At 39.9% G+C, this 15,164-nt stretch overlaps 1 protein-coding gene across 2 annotated transcripts; it reads right to left on the bottom strand.

The window, feature by feature from the left end:
• Positions 1 to 9,299: 9,299 nt before the first annotated feature.
• LOC126374306 (protein toll-like) lies at positions 9,300 to 15,164 on the bottom strand. 2 transcript variants are annotated; one of them, XM_050020852.1, is made up of 7 exons: positions 14,878 to 15,164; positions 12,847 to 13,582; positions 12,175 to 12,353; positions 11,876 to 12,006; positions 10,883 to 11,419; positions 10,231 to 10,392; positions 9,300 to 10,115 (listed from the first exon to the last, which is right to left on the bottom strand). In XM_050020852.1, exons 1-7 carry the CDS (start codon positions 15,014 to 15,016, stop codon positions 9,369 to 9,371), a joined length of 2,631 nt encoding a protein of 876 aa, XP_049876809.1. In that variant the 5' UTR covers positions 15,017 to 15,164; the 3' UTR covers positions 9,300 to 9,368. The 2 variants fall into 2 exon arrangements, with proteins under 2 accessions (XP_049876809.1, XP_049876810.1); XM_050020853.1 differs by having other exon boundaries at positions 13,463 to 13,582.

Here is a 15,164-nt window from a genome sequence, read left to right as displayed (position 1 = left end):
ATATTATTTTTGTTTGTTTTAAGTACTTTATTAGCCTGCCTATCCTTCATACCACCGGGTGAGAGCCTTCAACGCTTCCCATTTGTCCGGCCAAGTAGTTAATGCCACCTGCGGCAAATCTACAATAAGTCACGTCAAAAAAAATATCCTTCATAAGGGTCCGCTTACCTAACCTGCAGGTTTGACAGATCCGGTTTTCTACCGAAGCGACTGCCTGTCTGACCTTCCAACCCGCGAAGGGAAAATAGAGTTCGAATTAAAAAAATAAAATGTTTGTTTTGTTTACGTTTTCATTACTATAAAAGTTCAATGTACCATGACATTCAGAAGTTGCAATAGGTAACAGACAATAATAAAGGACTGTTGATTATACCTCTATATTTACGTATAACCGTTATGCAGCTCACACTACACAGCGTGATAATGTTCTACCAAACTCGTGGTGGCACTTATCTGTGGACAGTCATCGAAATAACCTCAAAAACACAGAAGAAACTTTTTTTTAGTCTTTTATTTACTTAAGGGCTTTTAACAAAATTTGCTATGCCAGCCCCATCAATCAAGACTGACTAAAAATGATAAAAAACCATAATATTTAATTCATGCCCCCACCCACAGCAGCCTAAGATGTGATGCTGTTGTGAATGAAAGCATAAATCAAACATGATTCTCTGCTCGTAGGCTCTGATAAAAAGGCCTCCAAGATACCTATAGATACCTATATCGCCTTATAGTCTTCTTCTTCTATCCTGTGGCTTGTGAGGTGGACCAACGTCATTAACTCTGGTGTCAGGGTTATTATTGACCCGCCAAAGGCCCCTGACATGGCTCATGTAAACTACTTACTTACATCAGTAAACAGTAACCGGGACCAACGGCTTCACGTGCCATCTTACATAAACTGCCTATATACATCCCACTGCTGGGCACAGGCCTCCCCTCAATCAACCGGAGGGGGTATGGAGCATACTCCACCACGCTGCTCCACTGCGGGTTGGTGGAGGTGTTTTTACGCCTAATAACCGGGACCAACGGCTTAACGTGCCCTCCGAAGCACGTAATCATCTTACTTTCAGACAATCAGGTGAGCAGCATGTCTTAACCAAAGTAGGGATCACAAAGTAATTTTTGCAGTGAATGTAGTCGTGCATATTGCACCGATGTGCACCGTGCACATCTACAATAACTTACATCAAAAAGGTCGAATCTAGCATGATCTACATATACATGCTTTTAGACAATTTATCGATAGCTATTTCCGATTGCGTCAAAAACTCGAGTTTACCTAGTAACAGGTTATCATATGATGTCAATCGTTATCCACGGCGCATGCGTCGAACGAATGATGGCCCAGGACCGAGGAGGTGTGTCTACATCCGTAAACATGTTATCTTTAGTAAAGATATAAATTGTATTGTTAAAATACAGTGCGCTTGTCTGTTTGTTGTTTCTACGAGGGGCTGATAAAAATTATAGAACGCGTTCAACTGCTTATCTTCCCGGGCATGTTGTGAAATGGGATACAGTGTGTCACTCTCCCTTCATTTGCTATTTGCATATCCGTAAATATTTATTTGGCTGGCCCATACGATCTGGCCTTTTTTCGCTGACGGAAATGGCAGTTTGTTCAAGTGAAAACCACATAAGCGCTTTTCTGAAAACAAAACTTTTCTCTTTTTCTTCTTTTAAGCTAGTTTCAATCCAGGTAAAATTAATGGAAAGAAATTGTTGAAGAAAATCATCATCAGAAAGTGATTTCTCAAAAAGGCACTACTTGGTTTTCACTGAAAGGGTCATCGCTTACAGGTGATACAAATAGTTTCATGCGAAAAGTTACGAAAGCTCCGTTGTTCCGAAACGAAAATATCCAGTTCGAACTTATGTCGCTGACCTACGTAAGTCCTAACTGGATATTTGCTGAAAAACAAAGGCTATTCTTGCTGGATATTTTTGCGTTAACGGTAATGCGAATGGCTACCGCTGTTCGAAGATCTACTCTTTGATCCGACGTAGCATTAGTTCTGATTTTGCAAATCATGCCTAAGCATCTTAGTCGGTATTTGTTTACATTTGTCAAACGCATTCAGAATAGACGTTAAAAATAATTAAACTTTGACTTTATCTGTGGACTCTCGTGACGTGCTTAGTACAACATTATTGACTGACCTGTAGGGGGTCATATCTGTAAAGTCTTAAGGCCCAAAGTCTTTTGAAAGTACAACCCCCGCTAAGAGCTCAGCAAAATGTTGCGACACTCCGACTTTGTGTGATTGTTAATTTTATAATGTTAAATATGTATTTTAGGTTAAAGCACACTCCGGACACATCATACAAACAACCTCGTTTTACGCAGACACCTTACATTGACGTTATCGTATACGCGCATCTGTGTGTGTGACGTCACACGCCATACGATTCAAGTTTAAACTGTGTTCGAGGGGGTGAGGTAAACCTAGCTCAGACGCTGGTGGGGAGCGGAGAGTTGCCGTTCTTTACGTAGTATTATTCCTTATTCTATTCTCTCTCTCTCTCCTTGGCATTTATTATTCCCATCTGATGGTGTGGTCTGCCTTATTCGTACTTCTCTTCCACTTAGTGATTGCAATCCGGCGTCATTTTCAATCCAGCCGGATACGACCGGATTCCCATCAATCCGGCCGGATCCGGCCGGATTGATGATTACTTCCGACCATTTAAGCCAGGCTGCCGCTATCCGATGCTGTATGTTTGTGTCCAGGTTGCCAGACGAGTGTAACATGGTGCCCAAATATTTATATTCGTCACACCTGGTGACTTGTTGTCCGTCAATAATGAGAGGGTTTTTGATGGGAGATGGGTCATTACACACCATGTACTGGGTCTTTGAAACACTCAGTAATAGGCCACCTGTCTGCAACTGGCGTTTCCATTCTCCTAAAGTATGGTCAAGTTCGCCTCGGGATGTCGCACATATCACTACATCATCAGCATAGATGAATGTCCAAGGTACCAGAGACTGTGCATATGAGAGACTATGACTATGACTATGACTATGATAGTACGCGTGAATGGATCGTGAATTACAGGTGGTGTCCTTATTCGATAACAGTTGATTCCTTGATGTAGTTTCATTGTCTTCTACTTCATAATAATCAAGATAAGTTCAATGATAACGGCCTCTGTGGTCCATTGGTTGAGCGTTGGGCTCACGATCCGGAGGCCCCGGGTTTGAATCCCGGTGGGGAGATATCACAAAAATCACTATGTGATCCCCAGTTTGGTTAGGACATTACAGGCTGATCACCTGATTGTCCGAAAGTAAGATGATCCGTGCTTCGGAAGGCACTTTAAGCCGTTGGTCCCGGTTACTATTTACTGATGTAAGTGAGTAATCGTTACATGAGCCATGTCAGGTGCCTTTGGCGGCTCAATCATAACCCTGACACTAGGGTTGATGAGGCTAGTATTCCACCTCACAACCCACACGATAAGAAAGAGTTCAATGGGATGTTAGCCGCAGCGGGCGTCGATGGCTTCGACACCACCCTGTGCAAGTGGGGCGCATCCCTGGTGCGCCGCGTACGGGGCAGCCCCAACCTTGCTCTCTGCTCGATTGGGGACGAGAGCCGCCCCTATTTGCGTCACTGCTTTGAGGAAATCGGTGGCACGAGGAGCTCGGTGGCGGAGGAATTCGGTGGCGTAGTGTTAAAAAACGCGCTCGGTCTGCGATTGTTGAAGTTAAGCAACTTTCGCAAAGGCCGGTCATAGGAAGGATGACCACAAAAAAAATGTTTTCATCTCGAGCTCCTCCGTGCTTCGGAAGGCACGTTAAGCCGTTCGTCCCGGCTGCATTAGCAGTCGTTAATAACCACCAATCCGCACTGCGCCCGCGTGGTGGTTTAAGGCCCGATCTCCCTATCCATCCATAGGGAAGGCCCGTGCCCCAGCAGTGGGGACGTTAATGGGCTGGTGATGATGATATTTCTAGTCATAGCGATAAGCGCTGATTGAGGGAAAACGTCGACTACGCCGGCAGGGTCTAGCAGTTTTTGATGTCGCGAGCTGATTGGCCGCCTCTATAGCTAGAGTAATCGGGTCGTCGGGATCGTATATTACGTTTTTCAGTACCGTCCCTAAGCGGGATGTATTCGGAAGCCGCAACTACCAGGGGATTTGGGTGGTGCGGAGCAGAATCGAAAAACCACGCGTTCCCGAGAAACGTGTTCTTGAGAGACAAACGGACGGACAACGAAGTGATGCAATGAGGGTTCCGTTTTTCTGCTTCAGGTTTTACATTTCCTCATCTTTTTCCTCATCCGGATTAAGTTATCTTAATACATTGAAAGTTATCAGACAAGACAAAGGTCGAAACGTGTGTAATTATTGGAATCATACAGATAATTGCGACCTCTGTACAGCGGGGGCTCGTCCGATATCCAATAAACTCACGGTCCTACTACATTCACCAGTTTATATAATAATATTATACCAATATAAAATTATATGTATTATTATTTATTAATCCATATGTATAATAATATTATTGTATAATACGTGTTAATTTCTTAATATTTTTATTTTATAAATACCTAGATAATAATATTAATACTTATTATTTTTATTTATATTACTAATATTTTTTTTAAATACCTAATAGCTCTAATTCCTGCCTACACCTACTAATTTTACTTTAAGTTATTCCTGTCGTTTTCTTATCCGCCGAAAAGAAAAGCGACGGATGATTGACAGCTGTTAATTTTAGGAAGAATGAGTAAATTAATGAAACCCCTGTCGAATCAAATAGGTATCTCGCTGGTATGCAAACCATTTGACGTGTCGGGTTATTGGCTAACGTAATTTTTTATAGGATTGTTTTAGATTTGTGATTAAAATTGACGTGTGTTCCATGAATTTTATGCTTGTCGATTTATCCGTCCCTTTTCTTTTCGGCGGATAAGAAAATGACAGATATAACTTAAAATAAAATTAGATGGTGTCTACAGGAATTAGTACCATTGAGTATTAATATCTAATAATTATAACATACCTACCTACTTTTTTATGTGGCTTACTTGCGTGGTTTACGTGGTTTGCCTCAGACAGTAGTGACAACTTTACGGACAAATTGGGAGCGCTTTTATATTTTTGAATATACTTAGATAAATCTTTGTTTTTCATTTAAGCAGAAAATAAACATGTTGAAATTCGATTTTGTTTTGCAAATTTAGAGAATAACATTGTGTCAAAATTCTTTATCTTTTTTTTTTGTATTGTTTTTGTAGCTAGTACCTACACGATGATAGCTAGCTGTGTGATGGACTACGTCAGCTGGTGTACAAAAATATAATTCATGTTATTACGTTCGATATGTTTTGATATCGCGTGATAAAATTGACGTCAAGATTCAGTTTATTATTAGATATTTGCACAATTACTCGCAAGTTGCATCAAGTTTACGTCTTAATATTGATGTTTGTTTTGATGTTTCTGTTTAGGGGTCGCAAACTGAAAACTATTATTATATTATTTAAATGAAAATAAAAAAAAATAATAAATCATTATTTTAAGACTATTTCTGTCACTACAGATAAAATTAAAAAAGAATGTACTTACAAGAGTCTGTGGCAGTAAGTTGTCGTCTGAATCTTCTTCTCCTTATCGTGTGGTTGTGAGGTGGAATACCAACCTCATCAACCCTGGTGTCTGAATCTTATGATTACCTGTGACTCAGAAGTGATTACCTATAGGGATCGCTACATAAAGAATTTATGTAAGTAAAGTAAAAAAAAAACGTAATTGTGTCATCGAGGTAATAATTTGTTGTAAAATTTGTAACAGTGCCTCTAAAAAAAAAAAACAAGAAAAGATCTAATAAAAGTATCCATCGGAAAGCGCCATCTATCGTAAAGTAATTTTATGGGGGGCGGCAAGTACTAAAATATAACCAAAACAAAAACATAAATAAATATAAATATATTTGACGAAGCTTGTGTGGATTTTATTACGTATGTATGATTTGAATATGCTTTCCCTCATTTTTTTTATTTTTTTTTTTTGAATATGAATGTTGGTACTGGATTTACATTCTGTTTATTATCATTTCTGAATAAATTTTATTCCTTTCTAATAATTAAATATATTTGTTTACTCAGATATTATGGGGAACTGTCAAAATTTAAGAACACTCAACAGTAGCGACACCTGATGGGAGAAATAGCCAGTTTTTATCCTGCCAACCGGGGAATGCCCCGGTTTTTTTTTACCATTTTGTTATACAATAGTGCCACAATAATAAAAATATAAGTAGGTACCTACTTTTGTTTCTTCTTTGTAACATAATAACTCATTCATTCTTATTCAGCAGTTCGAATGAAAGATAAACAATAACAAGTTGTTATCTGACCGAATTGTTTCAAGTGTGTCATTGACCGTTAAGAAATATGAAAAATAAAGAAGCGCCTAGTGCTAATTAGGTATTTATTTATTACTCTTTAGCCCGCGGTCTTGTTGCGTGGGTTTACGAATCAAAATTACGTCGGTTTAATTTCTTATGAGGGCTTTTTCAGGTCACGTTCCCTCTTCTTCTATCGTGTGGGTTGTCAGGTGGGTTACCAACCCCATCAACCCAGGGTTACTATTGAGCCGCCAAAGACCCATGGCATGGGTCGTTTAACGACTACTTACTTACATCAGTAAGAAGTAACCGGGACCAACAGATTAACGTGCCTTTCGAAGCTCGGATCGTCTTTCGTTCCCTAATAAAAATAAAGATTGCGTTGTATTCGTATAACGCTACCTCATAAACTAATCCTTATCCTGGATCTCTCAGCTGTCTGAAATCCATGAGAATGCATTTGCAATAATTTTTTATCTTTGTATTTGGGTATAAAATGTTGCATCTTGTTAAAACACCTAGATACAACACATCTTCCAACCATTACCTATAATTATGTTCAAAATAAAATGTAGTAAGTATGTAGTATAAGTTACAACATAATTCTATACAAATCTGATCCAAATATCCACTTGTAACCAATGTTGAAGGAGTATGATCTTGACATATTTCATAACAGTTTGCCTAAATTCAAGAAACTTATTGTGCAATCACCTAGTCCTGACCGTTAGTTTAATTGGTTTAATAGAAAAAAAAAAAAGTTTTTTTCTTGTACCTATTCTTCTATTTTTTTGTTGTTGTAGTGTTGCCTGGCTGTAACTTTTCGTACCTTTTGTTATTCCGTTAATTTTTTATTATTATTTTTTTTTTCTTAAACAAATTCTACATACATGTTAATTACATAAGTTGTGCACGTCTGTAATTGGTGCAAACACTAGTACTAGCCTTAAGAAAGTTTTATTAATTGTTGTGTGTTTGTACTGTTGATGTGCCTAATAAATAAATAAATAAATATCCATCAAGCAACATTTATTGTTATTTATATTGCCTCTGGCAACTTTATCTCTATTATATTTCTGAATAATTATGTCAGGTTGCATCGATAAACCCCCTCATGCAATTTGTTCAAGCGTTTTCCTTATTAATTTCCTTATTTTTATACACTAATAAAAAGAGGTCTATTGTCCGCTTTCGCTCCTGCATCCGCTCTGTTTATATCCCGACGACCCGATTACTTTAGCCATAGGGCAGCCAATCAGCTCGCGACACCAAACACTTCAGGAGCCCGATACCGACCCCGCCGGCGTGGTCGACGATTTCCCTCATTCAGCGCTTATCGCTATCGACCCACTAGGGTCGATTAATTCTTTCCAATATTTTTCCACTCAGACGACGCCATGAGCCGAAGTTCGCGCCCAACTGGGCACCCTCAGGCCTGTTGTCTTAAACGTTGTACCGGGTGAGAGCCTTCAGCGCTCCCCATTTGTCCGGCCAAGTAGTTAATGCCATCTGCGGCAAATCTACAATAAGTAAAAAAAGCTCTGTGTATAAACAGAGATACTGCAGTGACGGCCCTAGCAAAATGTTTAGGAGGTGTGAGACCTCACAGTGGCGCCTTTCAAAATACAGTTTTTTTCGATTAGTTTAAGGCCGGCCTGATTCAATCTTTTAAAGTGGTTAGCCGTACCGTCGTCTATAATGGTCGAGCCAACTGTGTTGGTGAAAACTTTACTTAAGTCAAATTACCGGGATCATCATCATCATCATCAGCCGTACGACGCCCACTTCTGGGCATAGGCCTCCCCCAAGGATCTCCACGACGATCGGTCCTGCGCTGCTCGCATCCAGCGGCTTCCCGCGTCCACCTTGTAGCGGGCCTACTCACTGAGCGTCGTCCGACACGTGGTCGCCACTCCAGAACCCTTCCGACCCAGCGGCCATCGGTTCTCCTCGCTATGTGTCCTGCCCACTGCCACTTCAGCTCCTTACCGGGGTCTGGTACCGGAATTCGACCCGGCGCTCTTCGTTTGGGAAAAAAGCCGGTGTACCACCAAAGTGACAATCACCAAATTTTTATTATATTATCAGTTTATTCTTCTTCTATCGGTTGTGAGGTGGATTACCAACCTCATCAACCCAGTTTCAGGATCACTATTGAGCGGCCAAAGGCCCCTGACATGACTCATTTAACGACTACGTACTTACATCAGTAAGTAGTAACCGGGACCAACGGCTTAACGTGCCTTCCGAAGCTCGGATCGTCTTACTTTCGGACAATCAGGTGATCAGCCTGTAATGTCCTAACCAAACTAGGGACCACAAAGTGATTTTTGTGATATGTCCCCATCGGGATTCGAACCCGGGACCTTCGGAGTATGCTCCTAAATTTGGGTCTTGCACTGGTCAGACGCTGTCGTGACAGACTCGCTTTGCTCGCCCGGTTCGTGTGTTGCTTATTTCAGCATACTAGCCTAACTAATTTGGTAACGAAGCTACACACAAACCAAATACATACATTTAGTGTATATAACTTTTGGTCTTATAAAATTTACTCGATGGATTTTTGTCCTTCTGATATGTAACCCAGGTATACATAGGTTTGGTATCTGGCTATTATCATTCCGAAAGTGTTCTTTACACTCAAAACTTTTAAAGAAGCCCTGAGCGGTGACACATGACAACACTAATACTGTATAAATAATACTCGTCGAAGCTCTTGCAATGTTTAATTATCTATATATTCAATAAGGACCTAGCTTAATTAATGTTTATACCGAGACGTTCTACTACAGAATCATGTGAAATATACTGATGATTAACTAAAAGAAAACCGCCCCGTAAACAATCAATTGCGATTGTCAATCGCTTCTCTGATGAAAGAGTGGAATATAACTTTAAAATTTTGAGAGAAAAATCTTTTAAACATAAAATCTCTGTAATATGATACTTCAATTATTTTAATATCTCGAAACAAAGGTGATGTAAGTTTTTGGTTTCAATGTGAATGTGAAGTGCCAGTTAGAGGTTCCATGAATATTTGTTCAAAACCTGGAGTATGATTAAAAACCGGGGCAACAGGTTCACGTTTCCGGTGCGGCATCGCATAGCGCAGCTTGTCCCAGAACCAAGGGTCATCGCAGCTCAAATAAGTGTTGTAGTTGAGGTACCCCTGCATTTCTGCATCCAAAGCTTCGGAGAGCACATCATCCATGATAAGTACTATCAACCGCGTGCGACCTTCCTTTGTTGCACTGGCCATCGCGTACCGAAACTCCAGCGATGCCCATATCGACGCGATGAAGTTCCGCGATAGCAGAATGATCGTGCGCTTGGAGAGGCTCACTGAACGCATGATCTGTGCCGGGATCCAGTCTCCTACCGGCCAGTCCCGGTAGTGCACGCACACGCGGTATGAGTGCGGCTCGGCCTCCAGCTCTGGTAGTAACACTTCATTGACGTACTCCATATCACCGTGAGCAAACGAGAGGAATGCGTCGTACGGTTTGTCGGAGTCAACGTCCTCTTCCCGCAGACAGAACAAACATAAGCCCCGTGAGTACAGATATACCTTCAATCTAAGTCTGTTGCGCCACAAATATACAGCTGCTACTAATAGCAACAAAGCTAAGACACCACAGATTGCTAATGCGACACGCAATCCGACTTGACACACATCGAATGACGTCACAGAAGACAACGGCAACCCGGTATCGATGCATGTTAGAGCGTCATAGTCAACCACCTGGAACAGAAAACACAGTGATATATTTTGAAAGGTTCGAATACTGCGAAATAAAGGGCAAAAGATATTATTAATAAATTAGTAAAAAAACAAAAAAGTCTGTTATGTCATTCACCTGATCACTATGCTCATGCAAGGCATCAAGTAGCGGTTTGTTCTCACAGTCACAAATGAGTATGTTGCCACTCATCCACACTCGTCGCTCAGGAAGAGCAAACAGACGACTTGAGTCATTTGCATCCAGACGTGCAATCTGGTTGTTTCGGAGATCTAAAACCTGAAAATATTTCCAAATAAGTTTTAGCGTACAGTTCCAGTATCAGCACATTTCATATAAAAAGGATTTTTTAATTAAACGGAGGAATTAAAATTTATCTTTGATATCGAATGAAATAAATTACTTTATTCTTCTTCTTCTATCGTGTGGGTTGTGAGGTGGATGATCAACCTCATCTACCCTGGTGTCAGGGTTATTATTGAGCCGCCAAAGGCCCCTTACGTGACTCAAGTAACGACTACATCAGTGAGCAGTAACCGGGACCAACGGCTAAACGTGCCTTCCGATGCACGGATCATCTTACTTCTGGACAATCAAGTCATCAGCCTGCAATGTCCTAACCAAACTAGGGATCACAAAGTGATTTTTGTGGTTTGTGGGACTCGAACCCGAGACCTCCGGATCGTAAGCAGAACGCTCAACCACTGGACCACGGAGGCTGTTGCTTTTACTTTATTTACTGAACTGTTCTTTCAAAATATACACTTACCTTGAGATTGTTACCTAATTTCATGTATTTTAGTGTCGTGACTCCATCGCCGGAAACATTGAGACTTACAGTTTGTATATAATTTGAGTTATATTCGGGATACAACTTTTCGCTTTTCATTCCTGTATGACAATCTACTTTAGCTATTCCCCAATTGGGGCTGTCACGGCCTTCGGTTCCAATATGTCTCTCAACGCAGTTACGTTCTTGAATACTTTTCCTGCAGTCTATATTATCGCGTGGTTCAAGTAAGACTCCGACACCAGAATTGCTGCATTGTAAATCTGGGAACGAAAATAGATGTGGCAGTTCTCGAAGACATCTTACAAACCAGTAGTTTTCACAATCACAGTCTATAGCAGTCAACCACACGGTCACATTAGTGTTATATCCATGGCTCATGCCCCATAAATCTTCCATATTTCCTTGAAGCAGATTTTGGTGAGTACGCCCCGAGAATGGTAGCATGTGATATACACTAAGACCACGCAAGTCAACTTCCAGATTTGTTGCGTTGGTTTTTGGGAGATCCTTAAGCTGCAATTTAAGGTAAAGTGTCAATAATAATCTTCTTCTTCTGTTGTGTGGATTGTGAGGTTGATTACCAACCCCATCAACCCTGGTGTCAGGGCTCATGTAACGACTACTAACTTAGGTAAGTTAGGTACTGACGTAGATACGTCAGTAAGTAGTAACCGGGACCAACGACTTAACGTGCCTTCCGAAACATAGTTCATCTTACTTTTCGGACAATCAGGTGATCAACCTGCCAAACTAGGGATCACAAAATTATTTTTGTGATATGTCTCCGGGATGTGGATTTGAACTCGGGACCTCCGGATCGTGAGCTCAACGCTTAAACTGAGGACCACAGAGGCCGATCAATAATAATTAAAATACTTTTCAAAATAAAATGAATCATTTAAATAAATCACAAACTTTTCTTGGAAAAATTTGAAACGTAATTAATTAATTAAAAATTACTGTACTTACCGAAAACCATTGCGAGTTTTTCTTCATAGACAAATTTAAATATCTAAGATTGGAGAAGTATGCGGTACTGAGGCATTCTACATCCATTGGCATATTTTGTAATGAAAGCCATTCCAGAGATGTAGTATGTGCTGCAAATGTACGAAAAAATATTTTTATTATTATTTAGAAATACGTAAGGGGTTTTACTATTTGCTAATAAACGGATTGATAGCCTACTTTCTAGTTAAGTGTCTTGTGGTTGAGCTCTATCAGACACTTACCAACAAGTGGCGATACGGGGCCTCTAGCATACTTACACGTAAAAGAACTGATCCTAGTTTCAAAATTGCAAAACAGGTTGACAAACTGATTGCCGTCCAGGTTCAAGTACCGCAGTGAGGGCAGCTGCTTCACCAGGTCAAACAACGACCACCCTGTCAGCCGGTTGCGTGACATGTCCAGATGAGTCAAATTTCTCATGATAGGGAAGTTTGAGCTAAAAATAAAAATGGACTAAATTATAACGATCTAAAAATTCACCGAATCACTTCGCAAAATATTACTTTTAGAGTCGGCTGTGGTATTACCAGTGAACCACTAGCCTGGCCAAGTAAGTAGTGATTTTATCATAGTTAACAGCCTCCGTGGTCTAGTGGTTAGAGCGTTAGGCTCACGATCTGGAGGTCCGGGTTCAATTCCCGATGGGGACATTGTCGAAATCACTTTGTGAGACTGTCCTTTGTTTGGTAAGGACTTTTCAGGCTTGAACCACCTGATTGTTCGAAAAAGTAAGATGATTCCGTGCTTCGGAGGGCACGTTAAGCCATTGGTCCGGGCTATTAGCCGTAAAAACACCTCCACCAATCCGCATTGGAGCAGCGTGGTGGAGTGTGCTCCATACCCCCTCCGGTTGATTGAGGGGAGGCCTGTGCCCAGCAGTGGGACGGATATAGGCTGTTTATGTTATGTATGTATAAAGAAATATTTACAGTGATTTGTCGCTCAATCTATTGAGGGACATATTAAGGTGGACGAGATCTTTAGCGGCGTCGAGTATTACGTGAGGTGGATCGTCCTGGTTACTGGCGTAGATTAACAAATTTTGGAGATGGATGCAGCTAGCGTTGATACCACTGTTCATCACTCGTTCGGCCACCATCGATGAAAGGCCTCGTAGTCGCAATGTGGTCAATTGAGAACATTTCTCTGGCCAGATTTTCGGAATTTCTTCGGGATACAATCTACGAAACTCCAGTTCCCGAAGATATTCGCAGTGGGAGTCCCAGCTGTTTACGATTGCATACTCCTGTATTGATAAAGCTTGTAAATGTATTGATTCAGGCAGTGGTATTAGCAGAGTTCCATGTAGCATCAGAGTTGTCAGATTTGACAGCGGATCAAAAAAGTCAGGGTTGTTTATTAGAAAGTTTCGATGGTTCACATATTTGGAGTCAATCCAGAGACCTTTGATGGACAGGCCGCGTGTGTAATTCCCTCGTGGTAAGGGTTCCATATGGCTAATTGATAAACGAAGCATTTCAATGGCAGTAGCGTTAATATTGAGCGTTTCGAACATATCCACAAGTGGAGTAACTGGGAGTTTACAATTTTGGATTGCCAGCCGACTTGCCGACATGGTCATCTCAAATGGCGGGAAAACATCAAGAATGAAGAATACTCCAGCGCAAGTTAGCATCAAAGTGTCCTGTTCGTAACGAATAGTACCTGTAATAAATAAAGATTATTTTTTATATTGATGGCCACTGAAGTGTCATGGCTGGTAGTAGATCATGTCGGGTTCGTAGCCTATAATATATGGGGATTGTTTAGGAAATTCTATATTTTACATTGTTTATTCCTTTTTTTATGACGTGACTTATTGTAGATTTGCCGCAGATGGCATTTACTACTTGGCCGGACAAATGGGGAGCGCTGAAGGCTCTCACCCGGTACAACGTTTAATTGTTTATTCCGAGTATACCTTCACCCAATGAGGCACTTTCCAAGCCACGTTCGCAAAAAAATAATAGATGGCGCTGTATGATCCAACGGAATAATGACTTACTTTCTCATTGCTCGGGTACATTATGATACAAAAATATAACGTAATGGCAGAGGCATTACATAAAAATAATTGTTGCTTAATATTTAGGCCAGATATGTACAGAATTATGTTGCTAGGTACCAATATAGCTTTTCTTTATTTTGGCCATAATAATAATGGGTTGGTTATTGTGCCTTGGTGTAAAAACAAGGGTCATCATTTAAACCCAAAAACAAAGATAAAGAAGCGTATGTCTGATATTCATGAAAATTAGACAGTTAAAAAAAGACGGCAATATTTTACAGTACTATTTTTTTGGGAGCGTAGCTTGCAATGTCGCAAAATTAAAATTTTAATGCCGAAAACATCGCGCGACATGTATTTAAGGTGCGCGCGTTTCGTTTGGTAAGTACTTATTTAAAATTGAATCTGTGTGCCGTCCATTACAGGGAAGGTACATTAATTACATCGGCTTTGGGATTATAATTTAAAAATAATTACAAATTTTTACTTATAAATAATCCAACCATATTAATTTTTTGGACACCAGAGATATGTTAAAAAATTGCAGTGAACTATTTTTAACGGATCAATGGTGTGTGATTAAATATTAAATAAGGTAAAAAACAATAACGTCAGGAAAAACCAATTAATAAGGTAAGTAATTGCTTATTTTACCTTATTTAACTTTGTCCGGCCAAGTAAATAATGCCAATGCGGCAAATCTACAATAAGTCACATAAAAAAACCTCATTTAACATTTAATCATGTAACGACCCGTTAATAATAGTTAACTACTTATGTTTAAAATGGAGTCTTTAAAAGTGCCTAATATTATAAACAATCTCGAAAATATAATTAGCTTATAAAAAGTGTCTTTCAAAATCGTCGGTCACTCGTATTTTAAGTCAACTTAGAACAAAATACCACTGACCATTCAGAGACAGAGACAATAAAAATAATAAAAATTACTTACCATTATCACTTTTAAAAATAGTTTCGACCCTTGATATGTAATACCAAAATTCTTCTTTAAACTGTAAACTTTTATAAACATCCTGAGCGGTAACACATGACAACGCTACTATGATGCAGATACTGAAGTATGGTATCATTTTTAGAGCCCTTACATCGCTTCATCATCTATAACCTAATATAATTGATGTTTTTATCATTATAATATTACTTTTACACCAAAACTATGCATTTAACAAGAAGTTGTTCTACTGCTGAGCCTTGTAAAATAACACTGATAATATATCA

The sequence above is a fragment of the Pectinophora gossypiella genome, chromosome 17, assembly GCF_024362695.1.
Source record: "Pectinophora gossypiella chromosome 17, ilPecGoss1.1, whole genome shotgun sequence".
NCBI classification, from domain to species: Eukaryota; Metazoa; Arthropoda; class Insecta; order Lepidoptera; family Gelechiidae; genus Pectinophora; species Pectinophora gossypiella.
Note: the sequence above shows the minus strand (reverse complement) of the source record. Positions and strands in the feature narration are given on the sequence as shown.